This window comes from Hippopotamus amphibius, chromosome X (genome assembly GCF_030028045.1).
Source record: "Hippopotamus amphibius kiboko isolate mHipAmp2 chromosome X, mHipAmp2.hap2, whole genome shotgun sequence".
Classification (NCBI taxonomy): domain Eukaryota; kingdom Metazoa; phylum Chordata; class Mammalia; order Artiodactyla; family Hippopotamidae; genus Hippopotamus; species Hippopotamus amphibius.
Window position 1 is genome coordinate 2,911,488 of NC_080203.1, and position 23,686 is coordinate 2,935,173.

General features: G+C 59.4%; 2 protein-coding genes and 1 non-coding gene across 8 annotated transcripts in view; 1 reads left to right on the forward strand and 2 right to left on the reverse strand.

Annotated features, from left to right (window-relative positions):
- TMEM187 (transmembrane protein 187) lies at nt 1–5,531 on the reverse strand. Of its 2 annotated transcripts, none has more exons than XM_057718273.1 (2): nt 4,959–5,531; nt 1–1,731 (listed from the first exon to the last, which is right to left on the reverse strand). In XM_057718273.1, exon 2 carries the CDS (start codon nt 1,524–1,526, stop codon nt 726–728), a length of 801 nt encoding a protein of 266 aa, XP_057574256.1. In that variant the 5' UTR covers nt 1,527–1,731; nt 4,959–5,531; the 3' UTR covers nt 1–725. The 2 variants fall into 2 exon arrangements, with proteins under 2 accessions (XP_057574256.1, XP_057574255.1); XM_057718272.1 differs by having other exon boundaries at nt 4,933–5,531.
- LOC130842752 (U7 small nuclear RNA) lies at nt 607–668 on the reverse strand. The gene has a single exon (XR_009050545.1). It is a non-coding gene; the product is annotated as a U7 small nuclear RNA (small nuclear RNA).
- The window catches only part of HCFC1 (host cell factor C1), a 23,789-nt gene continuing 5,585 nt past the window's right edge, over nt 5,483–23,686 (forward strand). For 2 of the 5 annotated variants that reach the window (XM_057718269.1, XM_057718270.1), the window contains exons 1-19: nt 5,484–7,143; nt 12,066–12,214; nt 12,374–12,534; nt 13,121–13,329; nt 14,255–14,339; nt 14,835–14,941; nt 16,033–16,212; nt 16,295–16,654; nt 16,866–17,026; nt 17,556–17,753; nt 18,089–18,313; nt 18,400–18,504; nt 18,771–18,990; nt 19,309–19,451; nt 19,601–19,739; nt 19,886–20,106; nt 20,788–22,222; nt 22,420–22,583; nt 23,238–23,682. In XM_057718269.1, the coding sequence (XP_057574252.1) occupies nt 6,951–7,143; nt 12,066–12,214; nt 12,374–12,534; nt 13,121–13,329; nt 14,255–14,339; nt 14,835–14,941; nt 16,033–16,212; nt 16,295–16,654; nt 16,866–17,026; nt 17,556–17,753; nt 18,089–18,313; nt 18,400–18,504; nt 18,771–18,990; nt 19,309–19,451; nt 19,601–19,739; nt 19,886–20,106; nt 20,788–22,222; nt 22,420–22,583; nt 23,238–23,682 (4,900 nt within the window). In that variant the 5' untranslated portion in view covers nt 5,484–6,950. Of the gene's footprint in view, nt 7,144–12,065; nt 12,215–12,373; nt 12,535–13,120; nt 13,330–14,254; nt 14,340–14,834; nt 14,942–16,032; nt 16,213–16,294; nt 16,655–16,865; nt 17,027–17,555; nt 17,754–18,088; nt 18,314–18,399; nt 18,505–18,770; nt 18,991–19,308; nt 19,452–19,600; nt 19,740–19,885; nt 20,107–20,787; nt 22,223–22,419; nt 22,584–23,105; nt 23,683–23,686 lie in introns of all 5 variants that reach the window. The other 3 variants (XM_057718268.1, XM_057718271.1, XM_057718267.1) reach the window with 3 other exon arrangements.

Genomic DNA, 23,686 nt, shown 5'->3' on the forward strand with positions numbered 1-23,686 from the left:
TCATCTAGCTGTACCCTGCCTTGTTCTACAAAGGATCTGAGGTGACTTGGCTTCCATGTGACCTGCTGTCAGCTTGACAGTCGCAGATGTCACAATGAGTTAGTGCTCTGGCCTTTGGACTTCCCCATCGGTCTGCTAGGCACGTGCGTTTAACATGACTCAGTCTCCCTGACGCCAGATACCTCTGGGGAGGCTCACTGGTAACCCCAGGGCCTGGCCTGCCCCACTGTCACCAGCCCATGCTTGTCGCCAACATCCTGAAGCAGACAACCACTCTCTGTCCAACTGCAAGTCTCATGGGTTTCTTGGGGTCATTTCCCCCCAACATTTTATTGTGAAAAATTTCAAACTACAGAAAAATTACAAGAATAGTAAAATGGACCCCCACACCCCCGGCCCCTAGATATTTGCTTTAACCCTTTGAAAGGAAGTTGTAGACAGCATAACATTTCATAATATTGAATATTTATATCTGTAATACTGAAGCCCAACTTCAAAGGAAGGGACACTTGTCTATGTAATCATCATCTCTCACTGCACCCAGGACACTGAACACTGATGACAGAGTGCCATCGGACAATGCTTTTTTTTCTTTCTTTTTTTAATTAGGGTTTTCCAGTGTGGACCAGGAAACCTGCTAGACAAATTCTGAAAGAGCTGTACCGCTGGATAGCGCATTTTGACATTGGGGGGGTCAGTGGCCGTAAGCACCTTTTCTCCACACTTTAATGCATCTTCCCCGCAGGAGGGCGTCTTTGGCAGGTGTTTAAGTTGGTCAGGAACAAGAAGGCAAAGTGGAACTGGAGCACATCACAGACTTTGGACCAGAAGTGGCCCGTGAGCCACTGGAAGAGACGCCACTGTGCGAGCTCACGGTCACACAGCTTGAGGACCACAAAGCCGAGGCAGGAGAGCATGCCCAGAGCCAAGTACGTTCCCGAGGAAGCACTGCCGTGGCGCCCCTGGGTGCACAGGGCCTGGCCCACAGCGGCTGTGATGTGCATGCCCAGGGCCAACTCAAACCCACGGGGGTGCAGCAGGGCCAGGCTGTAACTGCACAGGGAGAGACCTTCGACGGCCAGGAACAGCCAGGGCTTCCAGCCCCTGTCCAGGCACAGGCACCAGGCCACCGGCCACGCAAAGATGGGCAAGGTGAGCCACTGGTCCAGCACAGCGGTGGGGTGCGTCTGCATCCCGATGCGCAGCCACTGAACTGGGCCATAGACCAGGGCCATGCCCGCGAAGATGTCCTTCAGGTAGTGAGCCCTCTGCGCCTCTGCGGGGCCCCCGGGGGCGCTGGCCTTCCTCTGCAGCCAGTATATCCCCAGGAGCACGTAGGCTACATTAACGAGCGAGTTGAAGGGCATGGCCAGGAAGGCAGGGAGGCTCGCAACTGGCACTTCAGCGTAGTGCTCATAGCCCACTTGGACAGAGACACCTGAGAAAACACCCATGTGGACGGTGGCCGCGCAGAGGCAGCTGACCAGGGCCACGTGGAAGAGCGCCTGCCCTGACTCGGGCTTCATCTGGAACCCTAGACAGCAGCCGCCTCTGCTGTTATTTCAGAATTCAGACAAACAGGTTTTGTGCAAAACACTCCTTGGCCTCCCAGCTGAGCCAGCAGGAAGAAGTCCCCGTGATTTCCGACGCAGATGCTGCGACCTTGCCCTGAGTGGAGGTGGGGGGTCTGCTGATTGGTTGGCACCACTGGAGGACCGTTCTGCCTTTTTCCTTTGTGGTTACAAAAAGAGTGTGGTTAAAGAGTGTGGGTAGAAAGAGAACCATCCAAAAAAGAGCGTCCATCTTCCTGGTTCTCAGCCTCAGGATCCACCAACAGTTGCCATCAGGAAAACAAAACAAAACAAAACAGAAATAAAAGTACAGAAATACCCACAGTCTATTCACCGTCTGATGCACAGCCTCTAGAACCCTCTCTCACCTACAGGTTTCATGCCCCCTCTCCTGATACCTACGCTGTTCTTCTTTCATCTGTGTACTATAAAAATCCCGCTCCTTGCCCTAGTTCCCTTAGAGCCGCTGCATTTAGAGACTTAAATCTTCCGTAGGCCTCCTGTTAAAACTCAGAACGGGCTTTCCCACCTCAGTGGTATTACAAATGTGGAGGTTTCCAGGCCAGTCCCAAAGCCCTTTGAACCAAACACCCAGTGAAATGAGAAACCATTAGCTGTGGTCGAAGTTCTGGAACCTAAGGCAAGGGGAGGAGGGGGAGAAGGGGGAGGGGGAGGGGAGGAAAGGCTCCTTTCCGCTTCTTGGGTGTGAGGCCAGGTGGCACAGGGAGCCATCCCCCAGGCCTGCCACCCTGGTTCACCCTCCTGCCCTCCCCTGAAGTGCTGCACCTTCCAAAATCACCTTCTGTCCTTGGCTCACAAGAAAACCTTCCACTTCCTGCAGTCACAGAGCAGACAGATAATTTAAAAACAGTGTGGGCTTTTCATGGACCGTCAACTGCTCCAGGCCCACTGTGGTATGAGTTGGCCTGGTAGCCAAGAGATTTATTAATATCAACAAGAGAAGAAGTTCAATGCTGTGAAAATGACTCAAAGCCAAAATGGCAGGCAGGCAGGCATGGAGAGGGACTGTCCAAAAACCCCAGCTCCCCGACCTACTAACCATGTGACCTTGGGCCTTAACCCTTCCGGGCCTCAGTTTGCATACCTGTAGAATGGGGATGCTACTGGTACAACCCTGCAGAGTCTTTGTGTGAATTAAGTGGGTTCTTAGATATGTAGACCACTGTTTATTTTTGAGGCCTAACGTCCATGTCCCCTCCTGCAGTTCAGACCTTGAAGGGGCGGGGCGGGGTCTGATTCTGTGCTGTCCCTCCGTTGCTCAGCAAAGACCTGCTCAATTTCGGTTCAAGTACAAAGCCAGCACCTCTGCTCCTTTTCCTCATCCTGTTTGCCATTTCACTTCTCAGACTGGCCCTGGGGCCCACCTGTAAGATCCAGGAAGGGGACCGTTGGGCCTCATGGTGAGCCTTCTAGATCCCATCCTGCCTTGGGGACCTGTTGTCAAGGGGACCAGCATTTCCACGAAGGAAGTGAAGGCCTTGTCCCGACCCTCACGTCAGCATGTGGCACTGCTGCACACCTCCCCGCTGCGGCCTCCAGTTAAGGAGCCTGCAGGTTGGGGCTGGGAAGGGGGGGCTGCCCCTGCCCCAGGGTTCCCACTTACAGGCTGGCCACTACTAATGTGGTCTGCACACAGCAGCCCGCAGCATCTCCCTCAAGGACAGCCCCTGCTCAGCACCCTTCAGTGGCTGGCTCTCCACTCACACACGATCAACACCCCAAGCTCTTGGCCAGACACCAAAGTGCTCATATAGTCCTGTGAGTCCCCAGGCAAAATCGTCCTTCTTGCCTCCTGTGCCTGGCCTGCTTACACCCTCAACTTGGCTATCGCTTCCTCTCCAGCACCGGCACTTCCCCATTCAGCTCCTGAGTCTGGCTGGGACACCAGCTGAGGCCCCACTTGGTATCTCCAGGTCCTTCCCTGACCCCACCTGGGGCCTGACTCCCTGGTGTGAAGAGCCAGGCCTCCCGGGTCCCACGCGGCCAGCACTAGCCTGACCCTCCTGTCTGCCAGCCAGCATGGAGGAGAGCTGGGGACCGGAGTCCAACAGTCTTCTTGATAGACAAGGAGGTCCAGGAAGGGTGTGGAAAGTGACTCCTCTCCGGCTGCTGGGCAGAGGCTGCTCGAGTCCTTGCGCAAGCTGAAAGCAACATGTAATCAAACCAACTTCCCAAGTCCACCAGAAAGGCCAGGCTGGGTACCCCTGAGCTGCTGTGACCCTTGTTACATGACTCCCGAAGTTCTTCCCAGCTTCCCCTGGCATGTGAAGGCCTAAGGGCTCACCAGCAGTCACCCCCTTTCCCCAGTCTGGTTCTGGGGTCTTTGGGGGACATCCTGCAAAACATGACAATCTCCTAAGGGGTTAAAACGTGTTCCTTAAAAGTCTCCTGCTTCCTTGGTCTATATACATTTAAGCAGGCACCACTATCACCTGTCATCTTCTTCGGCCTGTATCATTTATGACAACTGCTTGTGCCTGTCACTACTCTGACCACCTTTGTTCCTTTTCTGCAGGTAAGGGGACACCAGTCTGAGGGCTGTAGCATTGGACGCCAGCAGCAGGAGAGCTCAATCTGGACCACTTGGATGCCCAAGGAGTCTGGAACTACTGTAGTGATTCTTGAACTCTGTGGACAGAATCACTGAATGTGGGCAAGGCCCCTGGGAAACAGCAGCTCAGTTTCCTTATTTTACAGGGGAAGGACTGGGGGCCAGAGAGGTGACGTAAATGGCCAAGGTCACTTAGGGAAGTTGGTGGCACAGAAACACAGGTGAGGGCTCTTGTCCTTTGGCTGTGCCACAGGACTCTTTGGCCTTTTCTCAAACAAATGCTTCCAAATGCATAAACTAAAACAGAGAATTACAACATAAACTTAATATGTCTAAAGTTATTAAAGTATTTTTGAAAATGTATGATATAGTAATATATGTGCTTCTTTACTAATAGGTTAAATTACAGGATCTATGGGCAGGCTGAATACAGTAACTTCAAATCACTTCTTCTGTAATAACCTGTAATTTAGTTAATCTCAGGATATCTACAAGAAAAGTTATACGATCTCAAATGATCTGTCATTTCCTTTGGTGACAGAGTCACCAGGCTAACGCTCTGTGCTTTGCTACCTACACTTGTAATTGCAGGAAAGGCCAAATTTCGGCTGAAGGTGGGTGAATGTAAAGATCAAATAAAGACGAGAGAAACTGGAAAAATCATGTGTTCTCACGCCATGATCCCGGACAGCAGCGCGTTACCGCCTGTGTCTGGCGCTGAGCACGACGGCGCAGCGACCAGACGGTCTCCTGCAGGATTTGGGACAGCGGGGTGACGACAGTACCCACCTCTCAAGGTTGTTGTGAGAACTTACAGCATTGGCGCGAAAAGGCCAGCGATCACCATCCGGGTATTTTGCTTCTCTCGCTTTGCAGGGGGAAATTCAAATCTCGAAAAAGGGCGGACCCGAAAGGCCGCCGTGCGCCTGCGCGCGGGGCGGGGCTCAGGGCTCTGGGAAGCAGGCGGGGCGGGGTGACGCGAGGTGACGCGGGGCGACGCGGACCTCTCCCGTGCCCGGCCGCTCGCCTCAGGCGCCGCCAGTCTGGCTGCCCGCCCGGCAGCCGGAGGGGCGGGGGGCGGCCCGGCGCGCGGCGGCCCGGCTCATTTCCTCGGGGCGCCGGCGGTCGCGGCAGCGCCCCCGCCCGTGGGCGGGGCGGCAGGCCTGGGAGCCTGGGAGGGCTCCACCTCCGGCGTCGCGCGCCAGGCCGCGTTACCGCCCACTCTCGCCCCGCCTCCGGCTCCCCCCGCGGCGGGCTTCGGGCCACCTCTCCTGAGGCAGCTCGGTGTGCGCAGCGGGAAAACGCCCGCCCCCCAGTCTGAGGCCTGATTCTACTGTCTCCCGTCAGCCACCCTCAGCAGCTTGTGCCCTGTCCCCACTGCTAGTTAAGGCGAGTCCTCTGGCGTGTGTCCCTTCAGCGACCCGGGGGCCAGTTCCCAAGGGGGCGGGGCCAACCGCGTCTGAGGCATTCTCATCCGGGCATTCCCCAGATGCCGCAGCCGCCATCTTTGTTTTGTGGTGAAAGTCGCTACTGATGCCCGCGAGCGGCCGGGCGAGGGGAAGTGGCAAGATGGCGGCTCCCAGGGCGGAGGCGTGGAGGCGCGCTTTAGCGGCCACAGGGCTGGGCACGGCAGTGCCTGACCCGAGCGTGTCCTGACTCCAAGCCAGGCGCGCAGCGGCCCCGCTCCTTGGCCGCGAGGTAGCGCGGGGTTCCTTTAAGAAGCCTCGGCAGGGAGGAGAAGCCTGCGAGGGCGGGGGGGGGCAGTGACGTCACCTGGCTCCGCCCCCTCGCCCGACCGCCGCCGCCATGTTTAGTTGTTACTTCTTCACACAAGATGGCGGCTCCCAGGGAGGAGGCATGAGCGCCCTGCCGTTACCGCTCCTCCTGCCGTACAGTTGCCACTTCGGGGCCTAACTCGGCCTCTTTGAAGCGGCTCCTGTGGGAAGGAGTCATAAGGAGGGAAGCGAGGATCGGACGCTGCCTTGCGTTTGGTTTGCAGTGGAAGAACTGACCCAGGAGGAAGAGAATAGGGGGGAAGGGGGAGCTAGTCTCAAGATGGCGGCTCCCAGGGCGGCAGGCGCAGCCTGAGGAGCAGAGGCGGACTGAGGGGAGACGCTCGAGACCTCACGAGCCGTACGGCGCGAGCCTCCGAGCAGCCCTCGAGAATTCAAGCTCGTTTCACTGGCTTCCGGCGCGCCTCTCTTCCTTACGAGTGTCGAGGCTGTTTAGGGAGCGGCCTCTGCATTAAGCGCTGGGCGGGGAAGCGGGACGGTCTCAAGATGGCGGCTCCCACAATTGTGGTCTGAGCGCCGGCGGGGCTGGGACAACCGCGGCGCTCGTGGCTCTTTTCCACCCGCCCCGGAAGCCGGCCAGTGCAGGAGACTTGGGGGGGTGTGGGAACCGGGCCGGGGCTCCGCCATTTCCGGCGGGGGAGGGCTACGACTGAGGAAGGGAGGAGAGAGAGGCGGCTCAAGATGGCGACTCCCAGGGCCTCTCGCTCGAGCTTGTGAGTGGGAGCTCCCAGGCAAGTAGTCAGGGCGGCCGGACTCGGCGGCCCGCAGCTTCTCGGGTCCAGGCACTCGACAGTTTCAGGAGGCTCTTGAGGAGACGCGGTGAGCGAGAAGAAGGGGAAGAGCAGAAGGGAAGGAGAATAGTTAAGATGGCGGCCTCCATGGAGCCGTCCACCGCTGTGTGAGGAACCGCTTCTCCGTGAGAGCCGCCTTAGACGAAAGGGGGTGTGTGTGAGTGGAATTGGGGGGCTCCCTTCTCGCTTGTGACTTTTTTCCACCGCGCCCTTTCCCGGAACTATGGCTTCGGCCGTGTCACCCGCCAACTCGCCAGCGGTGCTCCTGCAGCCCCGCTGGAAGCGAGTGGTGGGCTGGTCGGGTCCAGTGCCCCGGCCCCGCCACGGCCACCGCGCCGTGGCCATCAAGGAGCTCATCGTGGTGTTTGGCGGCGGCAACGAGGGGATAGTGGACGAACTGCACGTGTACAACACGGGTGAGTGCAAAGCCCGCTGGGTCCTCGGAGCTTTCCCTCCTCCCTCTCCCTTCTCTTCTCTCCCTCCCTCCATCTCCTCCCTCTCCCTCCCCTTCCCTCCCTCCATCTCCTCCCTCTCCCTCCCGTTCCTTCCCTCCCTCCATCTTCTCCCTCCCTTTTCCCTCCTCCCTCGCTCCTCTCTCTCCTGCCCTCTCCCCCGCCTCTCATTCCGCCTCTCCACCCGCACGGGTCTGCTGCTTCTCATCTCTGAGACCCTTTGCGCTGCCCGGCTTCTCTGTTTTTCCTGCTCTTTTTCCTCTTCTCACAGCCCTGATTCCCCTGTGTTTGAGGGGTACTGTTCATGATTGGAGAGGAACCCTGTAGCCAGGCTGCTGAGGGAGCGGGGGCGGCGCCCGCGGTGGTGACTTCAGACAGACACCGTTACCCCCGCCGGGCCGGCGGATGCGTCCCTTTGGCGCAGAGTCCCACCCCCTTCCTCCCTCCTCCTGCGCCTGGTCCGCTTTCCCCCGTCTCTGGTGCTCTTTCGGGAGAAATGACAACTTCTAGATTACAGATGAGGTCGTCGTCGCTTGAAAAGGAGAGTTGAGCCGCCTAATCCCGACCCTGGGGGAGGGGCGGCTTGTGTGGCGCGCTGGGTAACCGTCTCCCGGGGACCCATAGATTAGACGACGTTGCTGCTTCCCGCTTGCAGCGTTGACTTCTTCAGTGTTTCTCTTCAGGTTGCCTCATGTCTTGATTTGGGGCCCTTTGGTGTAAAAGGTGAATTAATGCTAGTGACCCCGCAGCGGGCTGAGGAGGTTACCCTGCCCATTCTCATGCCTCCCCCTAAACCCAAGGCCTGCTTGGTTGGGAGGAGCAACGTTCAGTCACAGCCGAAGACTGCGGCGCACCTGTCTGCAGGTGTTGCTGCCGTGCTGGCTCGCCTTCGGCCCGTTGCCTGGCGCCCCCGCTAGGTCTCTGGGGCTTAGCCGCATTCTCCTGCGGCCGCCTTCCCCGTGGTGGCCCCTTGGCCGGGTTGGTACACCGGGCGCCTCCTTGGGTCCGAGCTGCCTGTTGAATGGACAGTGGCCTGCAGGGCTTCGCCTGGCCCGGAGGCAGGGGCTCGGCGTTTTCACCCGGGGCGGTGGGCCTGGGTGCGTCCCTGCTGGCCCTGAGTCTGAGAGATGGAGGCGGGGCTGCGGAAACCCCCCTCCGGGCTCAGACCGTGTGCTTTTAGGAAGCTCCCCTCCGCAGCTCCAAGTTTCATTCGGGTCAGTCGGCTTCCAGCTCTTTCCCCCTTGCCATCTCATCTGGCAAACTCCCAGGGTTCTGGCGGTACTGGGTCCTTGGGTCTGGGCACCTCCTCCCAGCTTTGAGGTTGCTCTGGGGTAAGATGGTGGTTGAAGTGCTGAGGGTTGGAGCAGGGCTCTCGGTTGGGTGTTCCCCACTCCTGCCTCCCCCAAGGCACAGAGTTCAGTTTTCTCTGCATCTTGTAGGTTGTTGACCCTACAGAGTTGACTTTCAGAGACTGGTGGGTTGCTGGTGACCCTTCACATTCTGAGTCTGAGCACCTGTTGCCTCCAGTGAGGCTGGGCTGGTTGGTGGTGCTCTGTGCCAGATCAGAGCGCTGCGGAGGCAGCGATTAGCCCAGTAAGGTGAGGCTGAGGGGCAGGGCTGTTTTTGGAGAAGCTGCTGCCCTGAGCACAACCTCCTGAACTCCTTGGACCAACTTCACTCTCGTAAGGCCTGGAGCAGGCTCTTTGGCAGGGAAAGACAATTTTAGAAAGTAGGGCAGGGGCCTCATTGTCCTCAGCTCCCAAGTCCACTGCTTCCTGGGGCCTGTGCGTATTCGTTAGTTTATTCAAACGAATTGACCACTTTGGTGTTAATTCATTCTCCATCTGCAAGGATATGTTGTGTAGTAGAGGGTAGCCAGCCTTCCAGAGGGCTACAGCCCTGGCTTCCTCCAGGGTAGCAGTTTGGAAAGTGTCCTGTGAACTGTTTCAGTGACTTCTCAGGAGAGCCATTAGCGGACCCAGCTCCCTGGTCCTCACCAAGTGTTCGCTATTTGACAGAGCCTTGAGCTTCTGCTCTTCTCAGACAGGCTGGGTGTTGCCTCTCTCCCACCAGCCCAGCATCCTTGGGCATCCTTAGCTACTGCCTTGACAGCCGGTCTCCCACTTATGTTGGTTTTGTTTTAAATGGGGTCAGAGCGTATTCTCTAGCGCTTTTCCTTCAGCAAGATGAGTGCTCAGAGAGACTCACCGTTCGGAAGAGAGTGCCCTGTTGCTAAGACAAAGGGCTCCAGGGGGCACGTGCCTGCTTTGCTATCTCAGTCAGCTCAGAGATTGGGGTGGAAGGTGACGGGGAGGGGGGTGGAAGGTGTGCACTTGAAGGGTGTGCGTGAGAAAGTGTGTCCTTCCTCTTCGTTGGCTATGGAACACTTCACTGGCCTTTGGGAGATCTTAGGGTAGCAGCTGTCCTTGACCGCGGGGAATTTTATTTCAGCAGCAAGGTGGATTACCCAGAGCACTGGCCCTGACACGGTGGGGTGCACCCTGGGGAGGGAGGGAGTGACTGGTTGCCAAACCAGTGGCCCAAGGCTGGTCTGCCTCAGTGGTCCCCGAACGTCCTCAACTGATACCACTGGAAGAAGCCTTGGAAAACATCTAGTGGGACTTCCTTGTTTTTGCACATGGGGAAATTGGGGTCTGAGAGGGGAAGTGACAGGTCCAGGGTCACTGCTGGCTGGCAGTGGAGTCAGAGAGGAGTACAGGCCTTCACTGAGACTGTCGGGCTGTCTCAGTTAACGGGCGCTGGCCACCACCTTGGAGACACCTCCCTGTTCCTCTGTCCCTGGAACTAATTGGTCACTAAGTTGCGCTTATCTCAAACCTGTTCCCCCTCTGTTCCGGGCCCTCCTTGCTCTCACTGTCACTTCCTGCTCGGCCCTGCTGGTTTCACTTGTCGGGAAGTCCTGTTCACCCTGCTCCTGTGTCACCTCTTCTGAGAAGTGCCCCTGGTGCGGCGCCCCCACCCTCCCCTTTGCGCCTCCGAGGCTGCAGCCACCCTGCTCTGCCTCCCTGCACCTGCCCCCGCCTCGACCAACCGCGCAGGAAGCAGGAAGGCAGCTGGGGGGCTTGGCCACCTCCTGCCTCCTGGATCCAGGCCTCCCTTCCTCTGCGCTCCTCCTAGCCGAGAGTGGCAGCCAGCCGGAGCCTAGGCAGAAGGAGGGACCCCGGAGGTTGGGCCACGTGCCGCCGGCCCTGCTAGATGAGCAAGAGATGATGTGATTAGGGGGCAGCTGCCATCTCAGGGTGGAGCTGGGACTCAGTGACATAAAGAGTGGCAGGTTCTGGCTTTGGACCGGAAACTGCGCTGCCTGACAGACTGCTCCTGATGGGGGTGCAGTGGACCCCTGCCCTGCCTGGAGTGGTCTAGAACAAGAACAGTCCCTCTTGCGTGCTATAGAATGAGCTCTCAGTACATCACAGGTCCTTCTAGCCCAGCCCACTGAGTCAGTTGTGGCAGGTGGCGAGAGAGCTGCCGCCTCGTCCCAGCCCTCAGGTGGGCATCTAGCAGTCACTTTAAGTCGGTGACAAAGGTCTCGTCTCCGTGTGTCTGTTTGGCCTCTGTTCTTTTGTCCATGGAGGGAGGCTCAGAGGTCTGTGTCAGCTTTTATCCTGGGACCTTGGATGAAGCTCTTTTTGGCACTGCAGGAGCTCATCTCCCCCAGTTTGGGCAGGGCTGATGGCTCCAGCCTGGAAAGCTGCTGCTCATCTTGGATTATCTTTGCTCCGCGTGGGAGGACGAGGCAGTGGGGGGGGGGGGGGGGGGTCTGGGGCCTGGGGGTGTGGAGCAGGCAGGGGAGATGGTGGGGGCTGCTGGGTGTCCCGGAGGTCCGGTGACTCTGCTGAACTGAGGCTAGGACCCACAGCCCGTTCCAAACTAATGTATACTTTTGGGAAGTGGTGAGCCGGGGGCACCTTTCCCTCGGGAGGTGCGGTGTGCTGGGGGTGGGGGGCAGGCCTCTCTGCCCAGCTGCATGTGGGCCTTGAGGGTGACTCCGTGGGAGTCGGGTTACCCAGCACGGGGTGAGGGGGTGTCAGGAACCAAGTGTGCAGCGCTGTCCCGGCCCCTGTTACACCCCGGGTGGGACTCTGTTCGCGCACAGGTCCCTTCCTTGCCCGCTGGCCCCTCAGTCCCGATTCACTCGCCCACGTTTGACCAAAATTGATTGAGGGGCGTGGAATCAGATTTGCAACTGGCTGCTGGTTTGAGGTTTTTGAAGAGAGTGTGGTGTATGCTTTAGAGGACAGCCCTTCAAATAACAGAGGACGGAAGGGATCCATCAGAAGAGGGCGGCATTTGCCCCATGACTTTTCCGGGAAGCCCTGGCACAGCAGGCGTGGGAGTGGTTGCCTGGGAATGGCAGGGGGGTGCCAGGTGGAGTGGGGGCAGGTCGGGAGCCCCACTCCGGCTAGAGGTGTTGGGCTTCGGGCAGCTTAGGCCATGCTAACTGCTGCCACCTCTGCCCGTGTTCTGGAGGAGGGGGGTTGGGGGTGGGGCGGGGAGGGAAGGGTGCTGCAGACCGTCACCTGGGAAACAGCAGCAAAGATGGATTCATACCCACATGGCTCTCCCCAGCCTGCACCGGTAGCTTTTTTGGCCACTTAGAGGTGCAGCCGTGGGTTCCCGGGAGGGTATTTTGGGTGTTAGATGTTTCTTTCCGATGACCCATAGAGTGGCAGGAGGTGGCCACATCTCCAGAAGCAGATGAATTCCCTTGGTCAGTGATTTCCTGCTTATTAAGGCAACTGACAAGAAGCAGGGTGATCATAGGCTGTTTTGAGGTGGTCTCTGAGAGTGAGGGGTTTGGAATGGGGGTTCTGGTTCTAGGGGCTCCTGAGGTGTTCTGACTTCTGCTAACTTCTGTTCTCCAGCGACCAACCAGTGGTTCATCCCGGCCGTGAGAGGGGACATCCCTCCCGGATGTGCAGCCTACGGCTTTGTGTGTGACGGGACTCGCCTGCTGGTGTTTGGCGGGATGGTGGAGTATGGGAAATACAGCAATGACCTCTATGAGCTCCAGGTAATGCCCTGGGTTGAGGGGAGGGGGCAGGCCCTATGCCACCCAGGACCTTCTTACTCCAATCAGACGCCTCCCTCACCAGCACCAGCAGCAGCTCTTCCCTATGTGTCAAATGGCCTGGCTCATCCCTGATTTAATCACTGAGTCTTGATTTTGCAGGCAAGCCGGTGGGAGTGGAAGAGACTCAAAGCAAAGACGCCCAAAAATGGGCCCCCTCCGTGTCCTCGGCTTGGGCACAGCTTCTCCCTTGTGGGCAACAAATGTTACCTGTTTGGGGGTCTGGCCAACGATAGCGAGGACCCCAAGAACAACATTCCGAGGTGAGGCTTTGTCCTGTTTGTGTGGAATCCCATGAAGGCGGGGGTGCTCGCCCACACACCAGCCAACCCTGCCATACCAAGTCCCTTTCCTCTGTGAAACAAGAGGGTGGCACTAGATGCCCTATAAGGAATTTTCTAGCGCTGAGGTTCCTAACCCGAAGAAGCCTCGTGGGAGGAGGGCAAGGCCAGGAGGTAGAAACCCACCTTGCCTTGGGCTGGTTTCTGCTCCTCAGACCCAGTTTAGAGCTAGTGCTTTCCTTCTCAGCGTATGCTGTCTGCAGGCTTACTGATGGGTGTTTTCCAAGGACCTTTCTAAAGTCTGGAGTTAGCCCTGAGCTGGTGCCCCCTTTTCACCCGTGGGGCTCTCACATCGTGCCTAGCTTCGTGTGCAGGGCAGCCTAGCACACCCCATCCCGCTGTTCCTCTTCCACTCACGCCCCTCCTCTGGAGCTTCTGGCAGCCACCCCTCAGGGGCGAAGGCAGAAGAACTTGGAGTTCATGAAGCCTCAGCCCCTTTGTCTCCCCAGGAGTCCGCTCTTCACCCGTCAAAGCCGGTGGCCTGCTATCACTGCCCTTTCTTCTTCAGGTACCTGAATGACTTATACATCCTGGAACTGCGGCCAGGTTCCGGAGTGGTAGCCTGGGACATTCCCATCACTTACGGCGTCCTGCCCCCACCCCGGGAGTCGCACACTGCGGTGGTGTACACTGAGAAAGACAATAAGAAGTCCAAGCTGGTGATCTATGGAGGGATGAGTGGCTGCAGGCTAGGGGACCTCTGGACCCTGGATATCGGTAAGATGTGGATGTGGCTGCTCCAGTAGTCTCGGAGCGAAGCTGGTCTGCTGGGCAGCTGGCGTGAAGTGTTGAGGTGGGGCTCACGGGGAGGGGGAGCATCCTGCCAGCACCCTACCTGCGGCAGAGTCAGGTTACAAACTATTTGGGGCTGTCATCTTTGCCCTGAGCTTGCTGCCTTGCTTTAAGAAAGAGCAAGTCCCAGTTGCCTGAGTCGGTCTGCTAGCTTACAGGAGAGTGAGGGGAGAGGGCAAGGCCTTTCTAGAATGGAACTGTGTAGATGAATTAGCACGAGTCCCTGTCGATTCGTCAGTGGTCAGGCTGTGCCAGGAGCAGAGCCCCCTGGTTTGTCACAGTCCGAGAGGGTGTCCAGATGCCGTGACACCTGTGGGAGCTGCTTGGGCTGTTTTAGCAGGTGGTTGCAAGGAGTTCAGGCTTTCAACCTGAAGAAGGCTGAGGGGAGAAGGTGGCTGGCCACGCGTTTCTGGAGGTTTAGGTGGTCCTACAGGGCAGCATCAGTGCTCTAAACAGTGTATTGGGAGGCGAATTTCCAGCAGCACCGCGTCTGTAGATGGCAGCGGTGGTGTGGGGCTGAGTGCATCTCACGAGGAGTAGGAGGCGCAGTGGCATGTCTGGAGGGCGTGCGGGCCGCTCCTACCCCAGCCCTGTGCACCGTTCCGGCTCATAGTGGGTGCTCAGCAAGCATTCGAAGAGATGTCGCTGGCAGGACGGTTAACACAGCTTGGGAAACGCCAGAACCTGGTGATCCGAGGGCCTCCCGTGGGCTGTAGGGAGGCCAGGCATGGAATTCTTGCACTGGGTCAGCACCTGCCTTCTAGAGCCTTCCCCAGGGCACATCCCCTGGGTCAGAATGCACGTGTCTGATCCGGTATGGGTAACCTTCCCTTCCCGTCGCTCTGCACAGAGACTCTGACGTGGAATAAGCCCAGCCTCAGCGGGGTGGCACCTCTTCCTCGAAGTCTCCACTCAGCCACAACTATAGGAAACAAGTGAGTAGCCAGCCGTGGCTTTTCTCTTCCTAGCCTGCCCCGCCCCCACCCACTATGGGCTTATAATTTCGTTCCAGCAATCCCTAAGGCCTGAGGAGACCTCTTTTTGGCTGGGTTGGCATTGAGCAGCCCTGTCTTTCCATTATGACCCTGGGGGACTGAGGAAAGACAGAGGGTAGAGGGGCACAGATTGTCCTAGATCCTCTATGCCAGTAGCTGAGTGTCTTTGTCAGTGCCGAGGTCCCAAAGTGAATGTAAGAATAACGGGGACTGAGGTGAGCTTTCGGTGAGCACAACCGAGGTTCCACGTGCTGGAGGTGACACAGTTCTTGTGAGGGCTGAGCCACCAAGTAGGAGAGGGCCACGTCCAGAGCTTCGTGGTCCTGGGGAGAGCTAGAGGACCAAGTGTGTTCAGAACTTTCTGGATGGAAGAGGTGGCCTCTAGCTTGGCACCTCCTCTACAATCCTCTCCTACTCTTCCCTCCCTCGTCCCAGAATGTACGTGTTTGGTGGCTGGGTGCCTCTCGTCATGGATGACGTCAAAGTGGCCACACACGAGAAGGAGTGGAAGTGTACCAACACACTGGCTTGTCTCAACCTGGGTATGGCCTCCTCGGGCTCGGGCTCGGAGCGGCCTGCAGAGGGCTGCGGGAGGCCGGCCCTCCTCGGCTCGAGAGCTGTGTGGGGAGTGCAGGAAGCTGAGCTGCTTCTAGGCTGTGCCTCTAGAGTCTGCAAGGAGTAGCCAGTGGTCCAAGCACTCTGAGGGGTGCTCCTCCCCTGCGTGTTTTGAATAGGCTCTTCCTGCCCGGCGCAGCCACGCAGCGCGTCCCTCCTGTCTCCTGTTGGTGGTTTCTCACCCACCCTGCAGGGACTTTGCTGTATGTGCGAGCGTTGCCTGTAGGTTCTTTTAAAACCAAGCAAACAGACGGCAGCCTGCTCTACGCAGTGCAGCGCCTGGCCCTTGTGTTTACTCTGTCCCAGAGACCATCCCATCCCCGCAGGGCGAGTGGCCTCATTCTTTTGAATTGCTCTCGTGGTGTCCAAACTTGCACCGAAGCTGCTCCGTGAGTATCCTCGCACCATTCTCACCACGTGCAAGTGTATCCGAAGGGGAAAACCTAGAGGTAGACTTGCTGTCAGAGGGATGTTGCCAGACACACAGATGCCCCTGGCGGTATTCGCCGGGCGGGCAAACCGTTCACTCTTCACCGAGCCCAGTAGGTGCTTGACTCTCCCCACGGGCCAGCCCCCGTCCCCTTCCCTGGCTCACCCTGAGCCCTGGCTGCAGCGGCATGAACATCAAACTGCCAGGCACCTTCTGGGTTAAGTTTGCCTTTCTCTTATCTTGAGTGAGGGTATGTATTTTTTCTCAGATCCTCTGTCACCTTTTCCGTAACTTGCGTTCCTCTTCGCCCATCTCTTTCTAGAGGCTCTTGTGTTGCTCGATGTGCGAGAAGGGAAGCCTTTGGCTGTGCGTTTCTCATAGTCTTCCCAGTTTGTAGTTCGTGGTTTATAATTTTTTATGGTTTTGCCATGCAGAGTTGTGTTTTTTGTTTTGTCTTTGTCTTAATTTAGTGATCTTTGATGACTTCCTGGTTTTAATTCCCCATCCCTGACAGCAAAAGGCCAAAGAGCCCCTGGGGGTTGTCGGTTCCTCTGCCCCCTGCTGACCTCCACATCCTGTCCTCCCCAGATACCATGGCCTGGGAGACCATCCTGATGGACACGCTGGAGGACAATATTCCCCGGGCCCGTGCCGGCCACTGCGCTGTAGCCATCAACACCCGCCTGTACATTTGGAGTGGGCGTGACGGCTACCGAAAGGCCTGGAACAACCAGGTCTGCTGCAAGGATCTCTGGTACCTGGAAACAGGTAAGGCCGACGGGAGACAAGCTGCCGTGGCCGCCCCTGAAGTCTCTGCCTGCCCCTTCTCACCAGCGGTGCTCTCTTACAGAAAAGCCACCGCCCCCAGCCCGGGTACAGCTGGTGCGAGCCAACACCAACTCCCTGGAGGTGAGCTGGGGGGCCGTGGCGACGGCCGACAGTTACCTTCTGCAGCTCCAGAAATACGACATTCCTGCCACGGCTGCTACTGCCACCTCCCCCACACCCAATCCAGTCCCGTCTGTGCCTGCCAACCCTCCCAAGAGCCCTGCTCCGGCAGCAGCCGCACCTGCTGTGCAGCCGCTGGCCCAAGTAGGCATCACGCTCCTGCCCCAGGCTGCCGCCGCGCCCCCGACCACCACCACCATCCAGGTCTTGCCCACGGTGCCCGGCAGCTCGATCTCCGTGCCCGCCGCAGCCAGGACTCAAGGTGAGCTGGGGGCCGGGCGGTTGAGGGCAGGATCTGGCTCACCGGCGGGTCACGTGCCTGGGTAAGGGCTGCTGGACAGAGGGCACGCCTGGGGGCCGTTGGTGCAGGCTGGTGGCAGCTCGGTCCCGACCATGGAGGGGGTCTGGAAGGGCCGGATGTGAAACACAAGGAGGTCACTGAAGCCGTTCACCTGTGTCCCTTCTCTTGCCAGGTGTCCCTGCTGTTCTCAAAGTGACCGGTCCTCAGGCTACAACAGGAACCCCATTGGTCACCATGCGACCTGCCAGCCAGGCTGGGAAAGCCCCTGTCACTGTGACCTCCCTTCCCGCAGGCGTGCGAATGGTTGTGCCTACGCAGAGCACCCAGGGGACGGTGAGGAGCCGGGGCAGGACGGGGTGGGACTTTGCTGGTGGTTGTGGGCGCAGTGACAGGGTTCGAGCCCCATCCTGCTCTGGCGATGTTCTTCCTGGGCCCATAAAGCGCCGATGAGGCAACCTCTCATCACTGACTTAAGCATCAATAAGTTGATGCCTCAGAACGACCTCTCTGCCGTCTGTTCTCAGGGGCATTTTAAACGTGTATTTTCTTGTCCTGAAGCCCGAGGCCAGGATCTAGCCAGCTGGGATTTGACTTAGGCCCTTGGGGAGAGAGCTGTATCATTCTCCGTGGTCTTTAGGAAAGATTGGGAACTACTGGCAACTCTTGCTGCTGGGCTGCTGCGCCTGGTCAGGGGTAGGAGTCAAGGTCTGGGGTCAGTAGAGCAGGGCCCGGCAGTCCACACAGCTGAGAGGTGCGGCTCCGGGGTGTGCCAGGCAGGCTCTGGTGAAGGCCATGGAGCAGGAGTGGGGTGGCCTTGGGCCCGGCGCTCCCTGCGGGCTCACGCTCCCTGTGCCCGCTGCAGGTCATCGGCAGCAGCCCACAGATGAGTGGCATGGCTGCATTGGCAGCTGCCGCTGCCGCCACCCAGAAGATCCCTCCTTCTTCGGCACCCACGGTACTGAGTGTCCCGGCCGGCACCACCATCGTCAAAACTGTGGCTGTGACACCTGGCACCACCACCCTCCCAGCCACTGTGAAGGTGGCCTCCTCGCCAGTCATGGTGAGCATCTCTTGGGCCTGGTTCTGAGCCAGCAGCCTTGGGACCGGGGGCTTCTGGGCACTGTGATCAGACAGCGGTCACTCTTTGCGGGCTTTGGACTGACCCACAGAGGCTGTAGGTCCATGCTTGCCATGGTCTGTGGAATAAGCTGGCAGCCATAGGCTGGACCTGCAGCCCAGGGTCTTCCCTTGTTTAGCTAAAGGAAAGGTAAACTGAACTGAGCTGGGGGAACACACAGACAAGCAGGGGGCAGGACATGCTGGAGTTCCCCCACCACCCTGACATTCCAGGCAGAGGCTGACGCGCTCTCTGCCCCACCCACATGCTCCTTCCAGGTGAGCAACCCAGCCACTCGCATGCTGAAGACTGCAGCCGCCCAGGTGGGGACGTCCGTCTCCTCTGCTGCCAACACATCTACCCGCCCCATCATCACCGTGCACAAGTCAGGGACTGTGACGGTGGCCCAGCAAGCACAGGTGGTGACCACGGTGGTGGGTGGGGTCACCAAGACCATCACCCTGGTGAAGAGCCCCATCTCCGTCCCAGGAGGCAGTGCTCTGGTGAGTGATGGGTGCTGGGAGGGCCCAGCCCAGGCCGTGCCCTTGACTGGTCTCTGGATCACTTTGTGTGCTCTCTCTCTGTTTAGATTTCCAATCTGGGCAAAGTGATGTCCGTAGTCCAGACGAAACCCGTGCAGACTTCTGCGGTCACAGGCCAGGCGTCCACAGGCCCGGTGACGCAGATCATCCAGGTGAGCTCACGGGCCCCTGGCTGTGACACTGGCCGGATCCCATGAGCACAGGTGGCGCCAGACTCACCGTTACACTTGCCATTTTCCTAAGAAAGGAGAGATAGATACACATGTGTATAACTTAATCACTTTGCCGAACACCTGAAAGGAATACCATGTTGTAGATCAACTATATTTCAATTAAAATAAAAAAAAAAAAAGAAATTTTCCATCCTGGGAATGATGCTGGTTCACCTCACCCTCCTTTGCATGTGTTCCCCTTGCAGACCAAAGGGCCCCTGCCAGCTGGGACCATCCTGAAGCTGGTGACGTCAGCAGACGGCAAGCCCACCACCATCATCACGACCACGCAGGCCAGCGGGGCGGGGACTAAGCCCACCATCCTGGGCATCAGCAGCGTGTCCCCCAGCACCACCAAGCCCGGCACAACCACTATCATTAAGACTATCCCCATGTCGGCTATCATCACGCAGGCGGGCGCCACGGGTAGGGGCCTCCCCCGGTGTGCTGGTGAGGGACCACGTCAGGAGGGCAGAGGCAAGCAGGTGCAAGGGGGGCTGCGACGCATTTCTGTGCTAGGTTTTCCCCCTTCTCCACCCTCTCCTTGCCTTTTGCGTGAGATTTGTCGGGAGTTAGCAGGGTTATGGCTACAGTTGGTACTTTTTTGTTTTAATTGAGGGGCAGCAGGAGTAAATGTTTGAAAGAGTGCCCAAGGGAAACGGGACCAGGCAGCGGGACCGGGTGGGAGGCCAGCGCTGTCCTCCGTGGCCCAGCTTGAAAGCCGGGCTGCCCCCTCTTCTCCAGGTGTGACCAGCAGTCCCGGCATCAAGTCCCCCATCACCATTATCACCACCAAGGTTATGACTTCTGGAACTGGAGCCCCCGCCAAAATCATCACTGCTGTTCCCAAAATCGCCACTGGCCATGGGCAGCAAGGAGTGACCCAGGTGAGGTGTGCCTGGCTCTCTCCTCACCCCAGGGTGCAGTCTGCGACCCCAGCAGGGCCATGTGTGTCTGCCCACAGGGCCTGGGAAGGGCACCGCAGGGTCTGACCAGCCCGAGGGTGACGTGGGGGCGCTTCTCTCTGGTGTTCCAGGTGGTGCTGAAGGGCGCCCCCGGACAGCCGGGCACCATCCTCCGCACTGTGCCCATGGGGGGTGTTCGTCTGGTCACCCCTGTTACCGTCTCCGCTGTCAAGCCAGCCGTCACCACATTGGTCGTGAAGGGCACCACAGGTATGTAGGCCACAGGCCCAGGGGAAGCGGGACAGAGTCGGGGTGTACCCCGGGCCCACTTGCCCTGGGAGGAAAGCTGACCGGAGGGCAGTGCCTGCAGCAGGCCTCCTCCCACATCTCATCCCTGCCTCCCTCCCTGTCTTCAGGTGTCACGACCCTAGGCACAGTAACAGGCACCGTCTCCACCAGCCTCGCAGGAGCTGGGGGCCACAGCACCAGTGCCTCCCTGGCCACGCCCATCACCACCTTGGGCACCATTGCCACTCTCTCGAGCCAGGTGATCAACCCCACTGCCATCACCGTGTCGGCAGCACAGACCACACTGACAGCGGCTGGTGGGCTCACCACCCCCACCATCACCATGCAGGTAGGGCGGCCGGGAGAGTGCATGGGAAGCACGAGGCCAGCCTGAGGGTTCTGGTCTCCACGTCCGGGCCGTCCTCTCCAGGCTTCCTTCTGCCACTGTGTGCGGCTGGGTCCTTTTTGCCCCTCTTGCGTGTGGCACCCGTAGGGCGGTTTCCTTGTAGTCGCGTAATCACAGTTCTTAGTCATTGTCTGATAGTCGTCCTGCTGAGATGATGGACCTCAGCCATTTTTAGTTTTTGAGCGCTAGGTTCTTTCCCTCGGGACACTGTAGAGGCTACAACAGTTCATCTTCAGGGGCATATAGCGTCCTTCCCTTCGTACATCTTAAGCTGAGTTCCTGGTGAAGTGGTGAAGCATCTGTGGCTACCCTTGGCACAGCACGGGGTCAGCAGGGGTTCCCCCCCACCCCGATGGAGGGCTTGCCCTAGCCCAGGCCCTGCCCCGTCACCCCTTCCCAGTCCCTGTGGCCCTTGAGATGATGCAGTACCTCTTCCTCGGTCCCTGAGCAAGTCGGTGCCTTGGAGTCAGAGGGTGAGCAGGTCCTGCATTTGCCAGATTTGTTGCTTTAGGAGCCAAGTCCGTGGTCCTGGCCAGCGTAGGGGATGCTGCAGGCCGTTGGGGGGGGTGGGGGGGCAGACACTAGAACTGGCAGCACTGACGCCCCACGTGGCCTCTCCTCCAGCCTGTCTCTCAGCCTACCCAGGTGACTCTGATCACGGCGCCCAGCGGAGTCGAGGCCCAGCCCGTGCACGACCTCCCCGTGTCCATTCTGGCCTCGCCCACTACAGAACAGCCCACGGCCACGGTCACCATCGCTGACTCAGGCCAAGGTGACGTGCAGCCTGGCACTGTGACACTGGTGTGCTCCAACCCACCCTGTGAGACCCACGAGACGGGCACCACCAACACGGCCACCACCACCGTCGTGGCTAATCTCGGGGGGCACCCCCAGCCCACCCAGGTGCAGTTCGTCTGCGACAGACAGGAGGCAGCTGCTTCTCTCGTGACCTCCACAGTGGGCCAGCAGAACGGCAGTGTGGTTCGTGTCTGCTCCAACCCGCCATGTGAGACCCATGACACAGGCACCACCAACACAGCTACCACTGCCACCTCCAACATGGCTGGGCAGCACGGCTGCTGCAACCCGCCATGTGAGACCCATGAGACGGGCACCACCAGCACGGCCACCACCGCCATGTCGGGCATCGGAGCCGGGCAGCGGCGAGACGTCCGGCACGCCTGTGCGGCAGGCACTGTGCCCACTGTGGTCCGGGTCGCTGTGGCTGCCGGGGCAACAGAGGGAGCCCAGGGTTCTGTCAAGCCCTCGTGTCAGACCCGCCAGACCAGCGCGACCAGTACCACCATGACTGTGATGGCCACCGGGGCCCCGTGCTCAGCCAGCCCCCTCCTCAGACCAAGCCTGACCCTGGAGGCCAGCGGCCATGGTGCCGCTCTCGTGCACTTAGGCCCTGTGAGCACCCAGGTCAGGCCCAGCGGCGAAGACGGCCCCCTTGCCAGCCAGGGCCCGCTGGTGTCCGCGGGGCGCCAGCTGGAGGCGCATCACACCCACACGACCGGCACCCCCACCACAGCACGCTCCGCCACGGGTGCCGGGGGGCCTAGTGAGGTGCCGGGGACCCCCATGCTCGTGTACGAGAGCTCCCCCAGCGCCACTGTGACTGCCACGGCCCTGGAGGCGCTGCTGTGCCCCTCGGTTGCCGTGACACAGGTCTGCTCCAACCCCCCATGCGAGACCCACGAGACAGGCACCACCCATACGCCTACCACCGCCATGTCCAGTGGGGGTGCGGGCCAGCCAGAGGGAGGGCAGCAGCCCCCCGCCGGCCGCCCCTGTGAGACGCACCAGACCGCCTCTACCGGTACCACCATGTCCGTCAGCGTGGGCGCCCTGCTCCCGGACACCGCACCCTCCCACAGGACCCTGGAGTCCGGCTTAGAGGTGGCGGCGCCACCCACAGTCACCCCCCAGGCTGGTGCTTCCTTGCTGGCTCCTTTCCCAACGCAAAGGGTGTGCTCCAACCCGCCCTGTGAGACGCACGAGACGGGCACCACGCACACGGCCACCACTGTCACCTCCAACATGAGCTCCAACCAAGGTAGGTGGAAGCAGCCAGCTTGGCCCCTGTGATCTCAGCAGACCCAGGGCTCAAGGAGAGGCCCACGGTTGGATTCTGTGGAGCTCTTTACCAGTGCAGGCAGGTCTTCTAGGCGATGGTGACCCCTGGCGCCAGAGCTGGGTGGGAGCCCTGCTGGAGGACAGCCCATCACCTTGCTGTCTGCTTGTCCCCCACAGACCCCCCACCACCTGCCAGTGACCAGGGAGAGGTGGAGAGCACCCAGGGCGACAGTGTGAACATCCCCAGTTCCAGTCCCATCACGACAACAGTGTCCTCCACGCTGACACGGGCCGTGACCACTGTGACACAGTCTACACCGGTCCCAGGCCCTTCAGTGCCGGTAAGAGCCCCGGGAGGGTCCTCCTCTGTCTCCCTTGCTGCCTGCTGCACCTTGGGCCTGCGCTGTTCCGGAATTGGACACCAGGTGTCGCTCTTGCTCCATGCACGCGCCCCTCGTGGTTCCTTTTCCAGACCGTAAAGGGGCAGTCTCGTGCTTGTCAGGGCAGGGGGCAGGAGACCCCCAGGCCTTAGTGGGTGTCTCATGGGTGCTTTTATTTCTGTAGTTGTTTCCCATGGCTTGTCACTTGGCTGTTGCCTGTAAGAGTGGCATAGCAGGAATCTGAGGGCTCCTTTGGCGAGACCAGAGGCCTCTAAGGATGAGTTAAGATGGGCTGGTAGGTCAGCAGCCTCTGCCCCTCTCGCCACACCCCCTGCTGTGCAGCGACTCACCGCCCTCACCCGTCAGACAGGGTTGTGGCGGCCGATTGGGAATGCAAATCCAGGCCCGCAGGGAAAGATGAAGGTCTACCTGGTTCTGGTCTCCTTCTCCTCCCCTCTGACAGGGGCTTCTCTCCCTTTCTAGAAGATCTCATCAGTGACTGAGACTACCCCAGGGGCTCTGACCACTGAAGTCCCCATCCCAGCCACGATAACAGTGACCATAGCCAACACAGAAACTTCTGACATGCCCTTCTCTGCTGTTGACATCCTGCAGCCCCCAGAGGAACTCCAGGCCTCACCAGGGCCTCGCCAGCAGCTTCCGCCACGGCAACTCCTGCAGCCTGCCTCCACACCCCTGATGGGGGAGTCCGCCGAGGTCCTGTCAGCCTCCCAGACCCCTGAGCTCCAGGCCGCCGTGGATCTGAGCAGTACAGGGGACCCATCTTCAGGCCAGGAGCCTGCCAGCTCAGCCGTGGTGGCCACTGTGGTGGTCCAGCCACCCCCGCCCACACAGTCTGAAGTAGACCAGTTGTCACTTCCCCAAGAGCTGATGGCCGAGGCCCAGGCGGGCACCACCACGCTCATGGTAACGGGGCTCACCCCTGAGGAGCTGGCAGTGACTGCTGCTGCCGAAGCAGCCGCCCAGGCCGCAGCCACAGAGGAAGCCCAGGCCCTGGCCATCCAGGCCGTGCTGCAGGCTGCGCAGCAGGCCGTCATGGGTAA